Source organism: Gossypium hirsutum, chromosome D02 (genome assembly GCF_007990345.1).
Source record: "Gossypium hirsutum isolate 1008001.06 chromosome D02, Gossypium_hirsutum_v2.1, whole genome shotgun sequence".
Classification (NCBI taxonomy): Eukaryota; Viridiplantae; Streptophyta; class Magnoliopsida; order Malvales; family Malvaceae; genus Gossypium; species Gossypium hirsutum.
Genome location: NC_053438.1, coordinates 27,455,416 through 27,473,969, shown reverse-complemented (window position 1 = coordinate 27,473,969; position 18,554 = coordinate 27,455,416). Strand labels below are relative to the sequence as shown.

The window sequence follows — 18,554 nt, the reverse complement described above, 5'->3', positions numbered from 1 at the left end:
ATTGATGTTATGTTAGTTATATTTAAGCTTTATTAGGAGTACTTTTGGATGTAAAATGTATATTGTAGGCAAAAAAATTGCATTAGTGTCTGGAGACAGTAAGAGCATGTCTTAAGACATAGATTGCTTGGTCTCGAGACATGAGGTTCATTGTCTCGAGGTAGGAAACATCAAAGCCAATGTCCAAAATAAGGGAGCTAAGTCTTGAGACCTGTCTCGAGACACAAGGGTCATTGTCTCAAGACATAAACCATAATGTCTTGAGACAAGTAACTTCGAAGCTAGAGGTTGAAAATAGGGGAAACATGTCTTGAGACAGGACTTCACTATCTCGAGACACATTGTTGAGTTTTGATGAATTGAGTTTGGATTTGAACCCTGACTCCATGCTTGACCCCTTACTACCTTGGGTCACTATGTGTAGGCCCAATTGATCATGATTAAACGCGTAGCATTAATATAGTAAAGGAAAACTATGTAATTATGCCACATTTGTCATTTTAGTCGATAAAGCGAGTCGAGATAGTTTGCATTACTCTGACAACGTAATGTGACATCTCGTAGTTGGATTCAACAACCAAGTTGGATGTAGGGTGTTAAAAGTTATCAATTAAACTTCAATTATTAAATCAAAAGAGCAGAGAGATTAAATTCTTTTGAATAAAAATAAAAATACTAACTTTTAAATATACAAAAAGTATAGGGATTGAATGCAGAATTGGACCTTTTATGAAAACCCTTTTATTTTTCCAAAAAGTGAATTACAGAAAAAGTTTTACAAATGAATAACAATTTTTAGTTTTATATTGTTGGAATTTTGGAATAAAAACGAAACAAACAGTCCCTATTCCCTAAGAAAAAAAAAAGGTGTTTTAATTCAATTGTAATTGTAGCCACGGCCACCTTCCACAGCTAAATGCCCAATGTTGATGTCGTTAATACCGAAGTGTGCCAAATCGCAGCATAAAAGCACCTTCTTTTCATGCTTCAAGTCAAACATTTAAGAAAATACTCGCAATTCCTTTTGCTGCTATCGGCTAACAAACACAGACCAACATGAAGCAATCCCCCAACTCTACATCCACCTCCGCTGCCCAAACCCTGACCTCCCAGGAGTCTCGCCTCCTCGTCCGCGAAACGCTGCGTATCAGCGCCAGCCTGGCCTCAAATGCCGGTTTAAGTAGCAGCACCGGCATACACGAAGGAGCCGCGATACCATTGATGGATGAAAACCGGAGGATGGGACTGGTGGGGGACGAATTTCGAGATTCAAGTTTGAAATTGATTTGTTGTGAGGAAATTGACGGAAGGAGATGGAAGTACGTGGCCGAGAAAGATTCCTTCGGAAATTTCAAGAACAATTCCATTCGCACTGTCAGTTTGCACACCCCACAGGCACCTCTCGATGTCAGTTTTCTACTTCGTTTCGAATTTTTCATACTAGTATAGAGATAATTTATATCAAACAAAATGGAAGATAAAGAATAAATAGTTGCGCTATTTTCCATTTCTAATAATGACTATTCTCGCTGTAAAAATATACTTAATATTCCAAGTGAAGCCGCAAGATCTTGTACTTACTGTTGGATTTGCTTCTATTTAGAGTTTAGAACATTTTTATTTTACTTGTGGGTGACTTGGACTGTTTTTCATTTGATTATGCAGGAATTGATGTCATTCGTACGATCATATGTGGTGCCGGAGGGCTTCCCTGAGAGTGTTACTCCTTCATACGTGCCATACATGACTTGGAGAGCGTTGAAGGTGGTTTTCTAAGTATATTGGAAAATGGAGGGCATTATAGGACTCAAGTCTCGCCCTTGCCTCTCGATTTAGAATTTTAGCATCGCTAAATACCATACTGAATGCCATCTTGTTCAATGCAGCATTTCTTTGGTGGAGCAATGGGTGTTTTCACCACGCAAACCCTTTTGAACTCAGTTGGAATCTCTAGAAATAGTGCTACACCTGGTGCTGTTGCAATTAATTGGATTCTCAAGGTAGGGAAGACATAAGATGTTTGAAGTTAACAACATACGTCCTTTAAGTTTAGCGGCTGAAAAATATCAGCTTACATTTGCTTCGCAATTGTTACTTTACAACTGTCTTAGCTCTTCTGGTTGTCTAGTTTGTAAGTTTTGTGAATATTCTGATATTAACAGTTATTTTAGGATATAGAGAGCCACTGAGTCTACTTTGCAATCATGAAGGCTGTTTGTCTTAGCACATCTTGAATTTTCTCGGACTGGTATTTTCTTTTGCTGAAATTTAGTTTCTCATATTAGTATTTCCTTTGGTTGAGGTTTAAAATGTATGAAGAATTGCCATTTTTGATCCGACAGTGAAGTTTTCAAGGGTGTTAATTGTCATTCGAAACTTGTGCTCAGTAAGTTATGAGAGGTTCTGTATATGAACATGTTCCTCCATATCTATACCAGGCTTCATCTCAACATTGGGGTTTCTCCTTTATTTGTTATCTAGATGTCATTATTATTATCTGATTGATTGACTTGGTGAAGTTCTAGATATCCTTATTATGTCGAGTTTCTATGTAGCCCCGAAATTTAGTGGTTCATTTCTGATTTCTGACCTGTCAATATTTGGATGTTCACCTTAGATCATCTTTGCTGTTTTCATATGTTCAATTTCTTGTCATATTAAATTATTAGGAGAAACCTGCTCTTCAAAAGTAAATATGTTAGCAATGCTAACAAGGTATTCTTAAAATTTTTTCCTAAAGCTACTGTGTTGTTTGACCTGATGATTTTCTCTTCGTGCAAAACTGGCTAGTAAGTGCTTATGACATCATGTTCATTTTGGAAGCTTGTCTTGGAGTTTAGCCGCTTTTTACATGTTTGATACTAGATGCAAAGCTGGTGACTTGTTTTTCACCAGGGTAGAGGATAAAGTTATAAATTCAGACTATGTTGTACTCAAAAACAAAAAAGCCTTTGTTATGCACCTAACTTATTGCAAAAGTTGCTTCTATTTTTTTTCTTAGCATACTGCTTGCAGAAAGAAAATGTGTGTAAGATTTGTATGGCTTTTTGCCAAAATTACAGTTTAGTATTTTTCTTGATTAAGAAAATGTGAGTGTAAGATTTATATGACTTTTTGTCATAATTACAGTTTAGTATTTTTCTTGATTGAGTTTCGAATTACTGTTTCAAAAATTAAAACATCTACTTATATCCATCTAAAAGGAAATGTCTTATTGCTCGATTTTACTCCTTATTGGCATCTGTAAAGCATTCAAGAAGTAATTTCATAGAATTCATTAAATAGTTCAGCTGCTATCGTTTCACCAACTTTTGGTTTATAACTTATTAGTCTTTATCCTTTTATATCGCCTATTTGGTTTGTCTTTTCATATTGAATGTTGTGTTATAGAAAAAAAAAGGAAGTTTGTTGAAACTGGCTGTGTAGCAAGCTAAAATTTAACTATGCTTGCAGGATGGTGCCGGTAGGGTTGGTAAAATGCTTTTTTCCCGACAAGGAAATAAATTTGATTATGATCTAAAACAGGTTTTTTTTTTCTTTTTAATTTTAATTATTATATATATTTTGTGATGGAGGTTGTAGAACTGTTGGTTTATCTTCACAAGATATTGTTACATCCAATGTGTTTAGCTGCGGTTTGCTGGTGACCTACTTATGGAGCTGGGTGCTGGGGTAGAGTTGGCAACTGCATCTGTGCCTCATCTCTTTCTTCCTTTGGCTTGTGCGGCAAATGTGTTGAAGGTGATTTTTTTTTTACCTGTACAACTTTTGTCTTTGTGGTCTTTTAAGTATTGCAGTCTTATTCTTTGCAACTTACTTATAGAATGTTGCTGCTGTAACATCTACATCGACTCGCACACCAATTTACAAAGCCTTTGCTAAAGGAGAAAACATTGGAGATGTCACTGCAAAAGGAGAATGTGTTGGAAATATTGCAGATCTGGTATGCCTTAAAAATATCTTGATAGTCTGAAGTAGTGTTATTTGCAGACAAATTTCTAAATTACCAGTGATATGAGTGGAAATAGGAATAAAGAGTAAGAATTGATTTATCCATTAGCAAGAGAAAGATGTGCCAATTGAAAACATGATATAGCAAAGTGTATCAGAGATGAGTGTTGTAGATGCATTAACAAACTTGTAAACATTGGAATAATTAGGACATAAAAGAGGACAAATTGCATTGAAGCTGTGTTGTTTCAACTCTATTTTAACTGTAGCACCCAGGCTTGACACATGTCCAATGGACATTAGTTTTGAGATCTGACCCTCCAGATATAAGGAGAAACTTGTGAAAAAATTGTATGTTCCTGTGCCAAACGCATATCCATGAACCTCCCCCCCCCCTGCCCCACAATCCCCCCAAACAATCTTTATAACACAGCATGGAAGAAATAGACTGGCTGGATTTAAAGGGAAGGTTGCTTTAGATGCTGTACTATGGAAGTAGGTATGTTGTCTGATTGGAATGAGAATTTGGTGTTACACTCTTTAAATTTTAAAAACATATTGAGAGTTCCCTTTGCAGCAATGGCATTATAATGACCACAATGGTCAGGGTTTTCTTGTCAACATCTTTTGTTGAGAACAAGCAACCTATATGTATTAATTTGCTGTTTGCTGCTTCTGCTTGATGGTTTGATAACTTAAGATGTTGTTTACAACAATGGCCACAAGAACCATCTGGTCTTGCCCATAATAAAAGGCAAAAAGGGGTTAAAAATAGAATTGTTTGGATGCATGATAGTAAATATATTAATTATCATTTCTAGCATAATCTAATTGACTCAAAATACTACTTAGTTCTTTGTTTTAATCCAACATAAAATACATTGAAAATAGGTAGAGACTCAACTTGAGTATAAGAGTACAAGAGCTCAGATAAACACCACTCAATACCTTTTTTTCACATCATTAATTACTAGAATAGCAACTTAATCATTGAAAACAATTAAGGTTAGTGATAGAGAAAAAATATAGAAGAAATTTTGAAAGGCATAAGGGAATACTACAAGATTATATTACAAAAGAGAGGTAATAGAATGATTTCTCAAAGTTAATTTACAAAGCTTGGTGAGTGGAAGTTTCTTCTTGCCTAGGAGGTAGGGCTTTTGTATATAGAGGAACTACAAATAATAACACAAAGCATCTTGACGTAGATTGCCCTTTTCTTGAAGGTTTCCTTCCTCCATTTTTGTTTGACGTTATATTTGACAAAAACATCACAATGATTAGAAGTTAATTCTTGAGTCCAATCCATTGGAGTAGGTCCTTTTCTTTAGATTTGTGCCATGATCTTCCACATATGTGCCAAGTTAAAGTTTCTAGTAAGGGTTTCTTGGTAGTGGGTCTACTTAAAAAGTGTTTGATATTAAAAGATTCGCGTAGGTTGTGCCCTTTGGGGTTAATAATTTGAGTATTTGCTTTCATAATAGTATTTTGGTTTGATGTTGGTGATCAATATATTCTAGGGGGTACTATTCCCATGTTTGGCCATCATTAAGAGGACCATTGTTCAAGAAATGGAGATTGTTCGTTTGCAAAGCAACTTTGAAGTGATATGTATTGATAAAAATGGTCAACTACACAATAGTTATAAAATTGTTTCACAAAGGTCTTGTTGTGTAGTGATCTACATGTGTCAAGTTTAATTTGCTAATAAGGGTTTCTTGGTAATGGGTGTACTCAAAAGGTAGATTCGCCTAGGTTGTGCTCTTTTGGGGTAATAACTTGAGCATTTGCTTTCATAATAATATTTTGTCTTGATGTTTGTAATCAATATATTTCACTACTCCCATGTTTGGCCTTCATAAAGAGGGACCACTTTTAGGAAATGGGGGTTTGTTTAGTTTGCAAAGCAACTTTTGAAGTGATTTGTATTGATAAAAGTGGTTAAACACTTGTATTGTCAAATCGCTTCGTGAAGCAATTGCAGAGATGGAACATTTTGGTCGATGGTCTAAGTTCCAAACATCTTTTCATCAATCTTTCTCAAATCCCATTCCTTCTATGATGACCAATGTAGAGGTTTCTTTGGCAAGGAGAGTAAATGTTGCAAACAAGTGAAACAGGATGTGCCTTGAGATGGCAGAAAGGAAGATTAGAATTTACCTTGGACGTATTGAGCGTAGTGGCATTTGGTGGTTAGAGTGGCGAAGCAAGGGGTAGTAAGGTGGAAACTAATTCTAAGAAAAGAATTAAGATAAAGGATTATAGAGAGAGTTTGAGAGAAAGTTTTGCCCCCAATGTCAAAAGTTCCAAAAGTCCCCAAATGAGTTGTGAGTAGAGAATGAGAGTTGCAAAATTAGGCATATAGGAGTAATGAGGGGGATTTTTGGTTATTGATAATGGTTTATTTAAAAGAGTTTAAGTTTTTGATAGTGATGATTTTTGAAAGAAACGGGGAACACTCAATATTATATGGAAAGGTTAAGAGAAAACCTTATAACTACCTCTATATATGATCCATCAAGCTAAGCTCTCTAGAACATCTCAAGAGTGAAGCTCACCCAAGAATCCTACCATATTATGGGATTATCTTCATTTCTTTTGTTTTGATGAAGTAATATGGTTTGAAACATCTTCTATGGAATACATCTTGGAGAATGTGTCTTTAAGGATAATCTTGTTCTACAAATGAGTTGTTCTATAAAAATGTTTTGTGATGGTGTTGTTTTCGGCAGAAGCTTGTCAACTAAAGGTATATTGAACAACCATTGGTCTGAACATAGCTATTCTTGGTAGAGGTTATTCTGAACAACATCTATTCTTGAACAACATTTGTCTTGAATAAGAGCTATTCTGAATGGTATTTGTTCTCAACATTGTTGTTCTTGAATGGCAACTATTCTGAATTGTAGCTATGCTCAAACAAAGGTTGTCTTAAACAACTATTCTAAACAAAAGTTGTTCTTGTAGAGGAGATATTAGATATAGCGGTGTTAGTAATTGTTTCAGGTCAATTTTCTTAACATAGGAAGTGCCGTTTCCTATAAAGTGAGCTTATTTATCTTTTAGAATAAATAAAATTGTAATAGCTAAAGCCAATAAGGTGCTGGTAGTCTTGGCAAGCTTGAGGCCTTGGGACCTTGAGTGCTTAGGTTGAAGTTCCACCATTTGAAAAATTATGTGTGGGTTAGTTAGTTAGTTAGAGTTGAGTTAGTTATTGAGTTAAAATTATTTAGTTCAGTGCTTGTAATGATTGATTCTGATTAGAATTGTTGATGTAGTTAGTTGTAACTTCAATATATATATTAGTAGCCAAAACTATCCATAACCAAATAACCATATGGATTTTTATAGTATCTCTGCCCTACTCATATAATAGCCATTGAATTCCAAGCTTACCATTTCAAGGTGGTTGTCCACAAGAAAGCCTCCTCTATTATACTCAAATCATGATATCTTGAAAAGTTCACTACTTGATTCGAACCAATCACCTCCTAGAGAAAATTACCAAGGCTTTGCCATTGTTCCAATCACATAGGCCCATGCTTGACTAGACTGCGATGCTCATGTGGTCTACTTGTTCTGCTGGCCCTCTACCTCTGTTAGTAACTTCATCACTTTCTTTACACAATGCATAAGCTACGTTCTCTGTATGATATATTATATAACTACCTTGACCAATGCAATGCACTCCAAGAACTGCTTTATAAGCTAAAACAAACCCCATTTATTGAAAAGTGTCCTTTTAGGATGACAGCCAAACAATCAAAAAGTACCTTATGAGATATATTGATCGGCTCCATCTAGACAAAAGATTATTGTGAAAGAAAATACTCAACCTAGTGGCCCCTAGCAACACTTAACAAAATGGATCTTTTCAATATCAGCTATGGTTGACCCACTAAAGAAACTCATACTGGCACACAATACCTATCTTATTTTAAAATCTCTGCACAACTTTCACGGAAAGCATACAAGTTTTGGTTTAGAATATTGTCCACATATATGATAGTCATGTCTTTGTCTGGACACACACCTTTATGAAAACCCTAGGGCAATATTCCTTTGGGAAAAAAGGCCAATCTAAGAAATATCGACATCTTTTTTCTAACTTCCTCTGTAATAAAGAAGTCATACCTCCCAAGATAGGAACAAGAACTTCCTTCCTCTTGCTTCTTGCAATATTACTTTGTAGGAGACTTCCTTCTCCAACCTCTCTTTTCTAATATCTTCTTTCTAAATTTTTTTTTAATCTTATCTTTGTTTCTAATCTTAGCATTCTTAAAATAGTTAAGTTGCTATTTTTGGTTATTAATGACATGTGTAGTTAGGTTCTCCAATTACAACAGTGGATTCTTTGCATTAGAAGGCATCGTGGATGTCAGGTTCAGGCCAGTGGTCTACTGTAGAAGGGTTACCATTGTTAAAAAATTACTAATGAACTGTTAACAAGTCACCTTTGATCTTTTTACTTGTATCTTATGCATGGTGGAAATCTTTTGTCATACAGAAGTTATATGTATGGATTTTGTGCTTTTGCAGTTAATACAAGTCTCACATCAATCCTATCTTCTTGTATTCAATATATTTGTTAATTATTCATAATATAAATTGTCATGCATGTTATGTTTTGTCTGTCTGTCCGTATTTTATTTTGTTTAGAAATTTGAGGTTTATCAACCAAACTGCTTAATGTTGTTTGCAGTTAGGAACTGGACTGAGCATTCTGATCTCAAAAAAAAACCCATCCTTGGTTACCACATTTTCTCTCCTGTCATGTGGATATGTTTTCAGTTCTTACAGAGAGGTTACACTAGCACTTCTGTTATTTTTTGTTAAACTGTCTGCCTAATTTCGTATTCGGAACATGTTCTGCTAATAATAGCTTATAATAATTTCCTTTCCAGGTTAGATCTGTTGTGCTGCATACATTAAATAGAGCAAGATTCAGTGTGGCTGTAGAGTCCTTCTTAAAGACTGGTTAGTCAAACTGTAACAGAACTTCACTGCATTTAGACCCTTTATTATTTCTGTTATTGTCAATGACATTCTCAATGAATCAAAACTATTTGAAGAATTCTTCAGACATAGAATGACTTCATTGTGTTTCTTCACGATGCAGGACAAGTTCCTTCATTGCAGGAGGGAAATATGCAGGAAAAAATATTTAGTTTTCCATGGTTGAAGGACAGACCTGTTATTCTTGGTGTGTATTAAACTGACAGTTTTTCCCTTGGCCAGAGAAAAAAGGCTCTAGGTGCTATGTTGTTTGAGTTCAATCTGAAAGCTCTCCCATTGTTTGCAGGCTCAAGATTTAGGGATGCTTTCCAAGATCCTGGTGCCTTTCTTGCGATAGAACCTCTCTTTGAGGTATGCTTCCTTGGAAACGAAATTGATTAAATTTCTTCCCCATAAAGCATGTACCCACATAAAACATGCATAAACTTACATTGATTGTTGAATTTTATGGCAGAAAGAAAGATATATAGTGACTTACAATCCTTCAAAGGGAAAAGTATATGCACTGCTCAAGGATCAAGCGAAGTCAGATGACATTCTAAAAGCAGCATTCCATGTGAGATATCCTCTTGGCCTTATATACTAGTTATATTGGCTATCCAAGCTTTGCTTTCATTTTTTGTGTTTAGCAGTAATTCCACCTTGTATTACAGGCACATGTGCTCTTGCATTTCATTCATTCTGCCGATAATAGTCTATCATCTAGAAGCCAGCATGAACATCTCATGCCAGCAGCTACTGATTTTGAGCTTCATATTGCTGAATCATGTAAGATGGTTTCAACATCATATAGACATTTCAAGAACAATGCTGCAGAACAGGTCAGCCATTCTTGTCAGAAATATGCCATTCTATTTTCATCCTCTATGCTATGTAATTTCTCCTTTTGTGTTACCAGCTTTCTCTTCAGCTTGTCATATGTGCAAATATAAAGACAGTTGACCTTTTTCAGATTTCCCATTTTTTATGTAATGTTTTGGGTGTTTTTTGGGTGGGGGCAAGAACTCATATGCTTAGAAATGATCCATAATGCTAACACACCTTATTGTGTAATATCCCATTTCACTTTTTAAAATATTAGAAATTTGGACTCTTTTATTGATCTTAATCTCTTAACAAATGGGGAGATGGTTCTATATATATTTAACTGTTCATTATGATGAGTTTAATCACTTGAAACAATCAGCAAAACAATTGGAGTTCCTGCGGTTTTGTTTATTAGCCTCATGTTAATGCAAAAGAATGGATTGCTTGTATGTACTGCATGTTCAGTGACCAATGAATTGGGTTCATTTGCTTAATTTTAAAAGTATGGTGCTGCTAAAATTAGAAGTGTTGTTGCATGTTTGCATTGTGCTCTATAGTGCAAAGGGGTGATTTGCAATTTACCTAATATTTTTCATTTTGACTATCAATTACATAATCCCCGAATATGAAAATACCTATTAAGTATAGAACTTTTTTAGTAGAGTTGTTCGCCGCAACTTTTTGATTGGTTAATCATGCTTCAGAGATGAAGCAGCAGTAGTGTATATTTCAGGAAGAATTTAATGGGGTTAGTACTTCTGGGCTTATTGTCGGCTGTAAATTACTTGGACCTGCGAATGCTAGTAGTGGACAATTTTATGTGAGATTATGTGGAGGTGGTAAAATGAACCCAATCCAAAAAAGCCGAAATCCTATATCTTCCACAAAATCTAAAAATTAGTTTGAACACCAGTATAACCCAGGCTGTAAAGGAGCTAAATCCTAAATGGTCTGAGCCTGATGCTTGTCTGACACCTCTAAAAGTATGATTTTGTTTGCGACCCTGTATTGTTGTTGATCCTTGCTGATGATCATATGTATAGATTTCTCTTCCTCATTGCGTGTTTATAATTTGCTTTTCTGCATGTCTTTATGCTCCTTTTGACATGTCTGGCAGGGTTGGAGGATGTCAGACTCGCTTCTTAATCCGGGTCGGGCTCGACTGCATTGATGGGCTAAATGGGATGAACAAGTTTGAACTCTACTGTTTACCCAAAATTGGTTGTTGAGATCCAATTTCCATACATTGCACTTATATACAGCAGCGGAACGCGCATATACATGACACAAGGGTTCTGAAGTCTGAATTAGCGCTATACCAATGGAAGGATGCGTCTTTGTGCAAGCCCTCGATTTTCTACACTCGGGCCTTTATTTGTGGAAAATGCATTTTCAGAAAATTTATATATGGTGTAATTCCATGGTGTTTAATATTGTCAGATTTAAAATAAATTAGTTTCTAATGCATTGCATATTATTTACACGTTTATTTTTTATGCAGTGTTTAAATAATGTATTATTAATTTTTGTAATTTGTGTAAAGTAATATATTCATAATTTTTAATAATATTAAACTCTTTTGAAATTGTAACTAAAATATAGTTTTATTTCATTATTTAAAGCAAATAAATATTATTCGAAATGATAAGTAATTAGCATAATAATTTCTTTTTGATAATTCAAATATGATAATTTTTTTGGGTAAATTACATGAATTGTTTTTAAACTTTGTTTAAAATTACATTTCAATTATTCTACTTTCAAAAGTTATATATAATAGTCACTAAAGTTATCAAACTATTACATTTTTGCCACTTAGTAGTAAACTTTCGTTAAAAAAATAAAGTTGCACATTAATTCAAATAGTTCAAAGTTAATTTAGTCCTAAGTTATAGTTAAAAAAATTATTTTGATATATTTTTTTAAAAATTTATTAACAATAATTGTAAAAAATAAAAAAAATCTTAGACCAAAAATTATTAGGAAATTTATAAAAATAATTAAAAATAATAAAAATTGTTAAAAATATAAAATTAATTAAATATGTATAAATCTAAAAAATTCTTAAAATTTTTAAAAATAATGTAAACTAACATTTCTTGCAAAAAAATCATAAATATTTTAAACTAAATTCTTTTTGTTTTCCACCGTTGATGAACACCTTCAATCACATCAACTTCACTTTGTTTTATCAAGAAATTGCTTTACAAATTTTATTTTGTTTTATGTTTTTTTCAAATCTCTAAAAGCCCTAGTAAAACATACATTTCAAGCAAGATTCATATTCCATTATCAGACTAATTGTTGTGGGATTTTCATGATAATTATGAAAAAAAAAAGAAAGAGGCAAGAGCGAAGAGCAAAATGTTCTATTGCATTGTTTGGATTCTTTGGTAAGTTTCAATTTTTTGAAATTTGACCCTTTTTTCTTTTAATTTATAATACAAATTACTCTATATAATATCCCGTTTTTCTGTGGTGTCAGAAACAATGGTTTCAAGACCACAATTTCGATGAGTGAGTCCGTAAATATTATCGATTAATATTTGGAGTCAAACCTAATGACATAGTGAATCTTGATCTAGTAAAATTTACTTGCAGAGCGTTTAGTTATGGTATAAGTGGTTTGTACCGAAAGTCAGTGGTTTTGGAAAATGAGGTATCAGGACCTCATTCCTGTAAACCGAGCTCATAAATATTTCTATCGAATATTTATGGAGCTACTGTATAGGTGAATTAAGGTTTGGTCCAGAAATTTTGATGATTTGAATGGTTAAATAAGGTACAAGGTTAAATTGTAAAAACCGTAAAACTTTATCGCTATTAATTTTTGTTAACTAAAATGTTTATCTAGTATTTGTTTAAAGGTCAAAATGGCAATTATGCCATTGCAAACTCTAGTCGACGGCTAAAGCATAATAATTAATAATTTATATGCTAATTTTTAAGTTATAATTAAGTTAGAAAAAATAGTTAAAGTGGATTAAAACATAACAAAAGGAAAAAAAGGCTATTTTTCATCTCTTTTTTCTTACCATCACCGAAACTACCATTTTTAGAGTTTGGAGTATTCAGCAAAGCTTTGAATATTTATATGGTAAGTCATTTTTCATTTGTATTTCGTAATTTTTATGTTTTTGATATCGTTGCAACTTGATTAAGCTATATTGTATTTCCGTTTTTAAAACCGTAAGATTTTTAAAATTTCCATTGTTATTTTTAAAGCTTTTTGGATGATTAATGGAAGATTTTGAAACTTGGAAACATTTTAGGATTGTTTTGTTAAGTAAATTTTGTTAATTTTGTATTTAGGGACTAAAATGCAAAATTAAAGAAATTGACATGAAATTTCTGTGAATTTAGTTTTTAGGGGGCTATAGAAGGACATAATTGAAATCGAAATGAAAAACAAAGTTCAATTGTGAAAGCTATACTTGTTTCAGTTTTAGGGACTAAAATGAATAAAATATAAAAGTTTAGGGAAATTATGTAAAGTGAAATTAAAAGGTCATATGCATGTATTTGAGTTTTAATTATTATATAGATCAAGTTGTTGATACTCAGGAAAAAGGGAAAACTGTAGAATAGTCCTTGCGTTTAATCTCGTTCCCTACTTGTCATAGCTAAGTTCATATAGTGTACGTACGTCTGAAATCTGTTTGCTTGTAATCTAAATATGTGTATATATATATTGTCAAACATGACTTGAATTTCATGAAAAAGGTACCAAGTAAGTTTAGGATTAAACCGAAAAGTGTTACTTATGTGATAAATTTATTCTATGTTGTGTAATTAATGAATGTGATCATTATATCCTGTGTAGAGTAACATATGAATCTGATATGATTTTTATATATGATTTGAGTTTTCAGAAATGTTTTGTTTATATGAATGTATTGAAAATTATATAAGTGTCCGTTTGAACTTAGTAAACGATTATGATACAATTGACAATCCAATAGGGTAGATGCGCGCTTATTCTGTTAGCATTACGAAGCTCCTACTTGCGCTACAGTGCCCCTAATCTATGCCCTGTTATGCACTTTGGTGCCCTGTTTGCACGTTGGTGCTCCTTAATACTGTAACCCATGTACCTAAATCCTTTTACTATTGTTCCTCGGGTTGTCTTGATTAAATAAGAGAATTGAATGACTTGTGGACTTGAATAAGCATGAAATACTTGGACTGAATTAATTGTAATTTACTATTGATTGCCCTATTACATGAATATATGAAATACTTACCTATTTCTTGTGAAATGAAAAGTTAGGATTGAATATGCCATGAATACTTAGTTATAATAGTATTTATGATTAATAAGGTAAGTTAACGTATATATTTTTATATGAGCTTACTAAGCTTTCGTAAAGCTTACTCGATTTTGTTTCCTGTATTTTGTAGTTGACGTTTCGCGGAACAAGACTATTGGATCTCTTCAAAGCTCACACTATCCAGCTTTAGACACTGTAGTTCTTTTGAATGATCTTTTATGGTTATGTGGCATAAATAGGTTAAATGTATATGTGTTATCTTGGAAGGAAATAATGTGAACTCTTGTTTTGTTTACATGGTTTGTAAATATATATATGTTTGATTTGGGATGTGTATAAAGATGTTGGATAAAGAACTCTTGTTGACTAGTGTTAGGTGTGATTTTTTTGAAAGTTGGTAAATTTCATCAAGGTTGAGATGAATGTTTTGAAATATATTCATATTGGTGATGAAATGATTGGATGGAATATGTTATATGTATATCATCTTGTTGTGAAAAGGTGTCATTGAGACATATTGGTTAGAAGACTAGGAATGTATATATATTTAAGTTGAGTTAGAAAGTATATAATGAAGTTAGTGAATTGTTTATAGATGTGGACTGTTTAAGTTGTTAAACTTAGAAATAGGTAGTATCTTACCTAATATGGATAAATGGTCATATGAATGGTTTGTTACAAGATTTGGTTTTTGGTTTGAATAATAATTGATTCTTGTGTAAGCTATTTGGTTATTTAGGTATTATTTGAAGCATATGCTTGTTTGGTTCATGACAGCTTGTAAAATGGCACATAATTGTCCCGCACGGCCTAGTATATGGATGTGTGCCTCACATAGGCTGGTTATATGCACATGTGGATATTGCAGGTTTAGTAATATTTGGATCACACGGTCATAGTTAGTTACACGGCCTGGGCACACGGTTGTGTGATATATGCATACACGGGCACAACCTTTCACACGACATGTGACCCTTGTTTTCATGTTGCCCTATTCTATTGCAAAAGTTTAATTTGATCATCATTTAATCTCGAACCTGTTTAGAGCTTTCGAAAGCTTGACTAGTACTCGAATTAGTTTTTTAATCATGTTTTACATGGATTATGAAAAGAAAAGTTGATTATTAAGTCGAAATTGTATGTGATGATCTTTGTGTACTGTAGTGACATCCCGTGGCTTGTGTCCAACGACCAAACCGAGTATGAGTTGTTAGATTTAGTTGTATCAGAATATGATTTATTCGATTCTAAGACCGAACATAACATGTTTTGAGTCTAAAAAATACATGCCAGATATAGCCTATGATAGTGTGATGCTTTTGATTTGATCTGATCCTATTTTCTTATAGATTTAAAGATGTTTGTTGAATCAAATCGTGTTGTCACTGATGAAGTTGATAGTAATGTACTAGCTTTCGATCATGGAGCAAACCCAGTATGCCAATTCTTTGGTGTGACAAGTTAGTAGTTCACTGAGTTCATGCGAGCCAACCCTGCAGCTCTGCAACCTCCACCCCTTAATATGCCTTCCTCGGCATCTCCTGGTCCTCAAATTTATACACCCATAAATGTACATAGGCCCCGATTGAAAAATTTTAGAAATGTAAGGATGAAGAATTTAGAGGTAATACGGATGATGATCCAGCTAGGGCCGAGTATTGGTTAGAAAGTAATCAGAGGGCGTTTGATGAGTTGGCTTGTACACAGTTAGATGAGTTGTCTTGTACACCTAACGACTACTTGAGATGCGTCGTGTCTTTGTTGAAAGATGAGGCATATCAGTGGAAGTATACAATGATAGTGGTTGTATCGAAAGAAAGGGTTAATTGGGAACTTTTAAGAATCAAATTTTGAAAGAAATATGTCAGTAAACAGTATTTAGGAAAGAAGAAAAAATAATTTATTGAGTTAAAATAGGGAAATAAATTAGTTGCTGAATATGAGTGAGAGTTTGTACAACTCAGTAAATACGTTCGCGAGATTGTGCCAATAGCAAAAGAGATGTGTATCCGTTTTGAAGACGGGTTAAATGATGAGATAAAGATGTTGGTTGGGGAAATAGAAATACGAGAATTTATAGCCTTGTTTGATCGAGTGTAGAAAATGGAAGAAAGTTGTAATAGAAAGAAACATAATGAAATGAGGGCTTGGGAATTTGACAAGTAAAGTACATCCAGACCATTCTCAACTCCTCCATCAAAGAAGTTGAGGGAAACTTTCAGTCGCCAAACCACTCCATCAGGGTTTACAGGAAGAAATAGGGAAAAACTAGGTGATTCGAGATTCCATTCTATTCTTCCCGCTAGTGTTGGCAGTACCCGCAATGTTGAAAAACCTATTTGTGATCATTGTGGTAAATATCACAGTGGTGAATGTCAATTGAAAGTGAGAGCCTGTTTCCAATGTGGTTCAACTGATCATTTTCTGAAGGATTGCCCGATAAAACTTGATGTTTTAGTAGATCAAAATGCTGGACTTGATGTAACTCCGTAGAGAGGAAGACGACCTAGAAATGGTAGAAAAGTTGGTATTGGTTCAGGTAAATCTGTTGATATGTCAGAATGATCAGAAGCTAGAGCACCTGCCAGAACATATGCTATCTGAGCTCGTGAAGAGAATTTTTCCATTGACATTATTGTTGGTACTTTCTCCCCTTTTCATGTTAATGTCTATGCATTGGTCGACCCTGGGTCAACCCAATCTTATTTATGCACTACATTAATAAACAAGAAGAACATACCGATAAAGTCCACTAATTACATTGTTAGAGTAACAAATTCATTGGGTCAGTGTGTATTTATTAACCAGATTTGTAATCAATGTCCATTGAAATTTGAGGTTGTGATTTTTGTGTTGATTTAATGTTGTTACCATTTTATGAGTTTGATATTATCCTAGGTATGGATTGGTTAACCGAACATGATACATTGGTTAATTATAGACAAACAAATTTCATTGAAATGTCAAAATGATAGTTACTGTTGAGTCTAATAGATCTAATTGTTCTGCTATTGTCATATCAGCGATATTTACTTAGAAGTTATCAGAAAGGGTTGTGACGCATTCTTAGCATATATCTTAGATACTTGTGTGTCAGAGTCTAAGATCGATCAGGTACCGATAGTTAATGAGTTTACTAATGTATTTTCGGAAGAATTATTGGGGTTATCACCAGATAGAGAAGTTAAATTTGTAATTGAAGTTATACCTAGAACAACTCTAATTTTGATTGCCTCGTACAGAATGGCTCCTACTAAGTTAAAAGAGTTGAAAGCACAGTTGCGAGAACTGCTAGATCGTGGTTTTAATTGGCCGGTTATGTCACCATAGGGTGCACCAGTATTATTTGTGAGAAAGAAAGATAGCTTGATAAGATTGTGTATAGAATATTGACAGTTGAATAGACTTACTCTAAAGAATAAATACCCACAACCCCGAATTGACGATTTGTTTGATCAGTTGAAAGGAGCCACAGTGGTCTCAAAGATAGACTTAAGATCAAATTATTATCAGTTGAAAGTTAAAGAGCAAGATGATTCAAAAACAAATTTCAGAACTCATTACAATTGTAATGGCCCAAATTTGCCCGGCCCGATACAGATATTAAAACCCAGATATAAAAAGATATATAAACTAAATAATAATAAAATGTCCCGTTTTACAAAGCCCAATGCAATTCGGGTCCAATACCTAATTACAGATCCACTAAGCCCCAAATTAACCCACCTAAAACCCGATACCCCGGCCTAATTACATTGAAGCCCAAAATGAAATTTTCAAAAACCCCTAGGGTTTCCAGAATTTTCAATGCCACATTGCCATTCTCCCCAGCCACGTGCTCCTCCGTACGACCACCTCTGTGCAACCACGTCAGCCCCCGTACGATCGTACCTGCGCGCAATCAAACAAAGGCAGCAGAGACAAAGAAAAGAGGAAAAAAACATTGTATTTCATGGGGATTCTTTTTTTTCTTTCTTTCTATTCGGCTATATAAAAGGCCAAACCAAAATTTGTAAGAGGGGAAAGAAACTCATGGCTACTGTATCAAAAAAACGAAATCAATACAAAAAAAGGTCTCTTTTTTTCATTCTATTTCCGATTACTTTTCTTTTTTCTATTTTGTTATTAATCATATATATAAGTATATATATAGAATAAATAAGAAAAAGGAGAGATTAGAACTTACCTTCGTGCAAGCGCCGCAGGAACCTCGTTTGCTCTGTTCAAATCGGAGTCTGAAGAGGTTTTTGGTTTGAAGGCGGTGGGGGGACGAGAGATTTACCTTATTGGTGTCGTTGAGTCCTCATCACTTTGTCACAGTCAAAGGGTGAATAGGGATTTAGGGCTGGAGAGCGGCGCAAGAGAAAAGGGGGGCCTTTGTTGGTTTATTTCTCTGATAGTTTAAAGGAGGGGGGCAAATATTAGGGATTTTAGGGTTTCTGGGCCATTTATATATCATTCAAAATGACACTGTTTAGAGCCAGATCAGTGACTCTAAAACGGTACCAT

General features: G+C 34.0%; 1 protein-coding gene across 1 annotated transcript; it reads left to right on the top strand.

Annotated features, from left to right (window-relative positions):
• Positions 1-835: 835 nt before the first annotated feature.
• LOC107910665 (protein root UVB sensitive 6) lies at positions 836-11,255 on the top strand. The gene is made up of 13 exons (XM_016838602.2): positions 836-1,407; positions 1,666-1,764; positions 1,887-2,000; positions 3,454-3,525; positions 3,631-3,741; positions 3,824-3,943; positions 8,654-8,755; positions 8,856-8,928; positions 9,071-9,154; positions 9,254-9,318; positions 9,422-9,523; positions 9,621-9,788; positions 10,892-11,255. Exons 1-13 carry the CDS (start codon positions 1,057-1,059, stop codon positions 10,943-10,945), a joined length of 1,515 nt encoding a protein of 504 aa, XP_016694091.2. The 5' UTR covers positions 836-1,056; the 3' UTR covers positions 10,946-11,255.
• Positions 11,256-18,554: the final 7,299 nt, after the last annotated feature.

What these genes read in the sequence shown, in the direction of transcription:
- LOC107910665 (XM_016838602.2), top strand. Translation starts at nt 1,057, where the DNA reads ATGAAGCAATCCCCCAACTCTACATCCACCTCCGCTGCCCAAACCCTG. An exon ending in CCCCACAGGCACCTCTCGAT is followed by an intron (nt 1,408 to 1,665) that starts GTCAGTTTTCTA and finishes TTGATTATGCAG; the next exon opens with GAATTGATGTCATTCGTACG. An exon ending in AGAACAATGCTGCAGAACAG is followed by an intron (nt 9,789 to 10,891) that starts GTCAGCCATTCT and finishes CATGTCTGGCAG; the next exon opens with GGTTGGAGGATGTCAGACTC.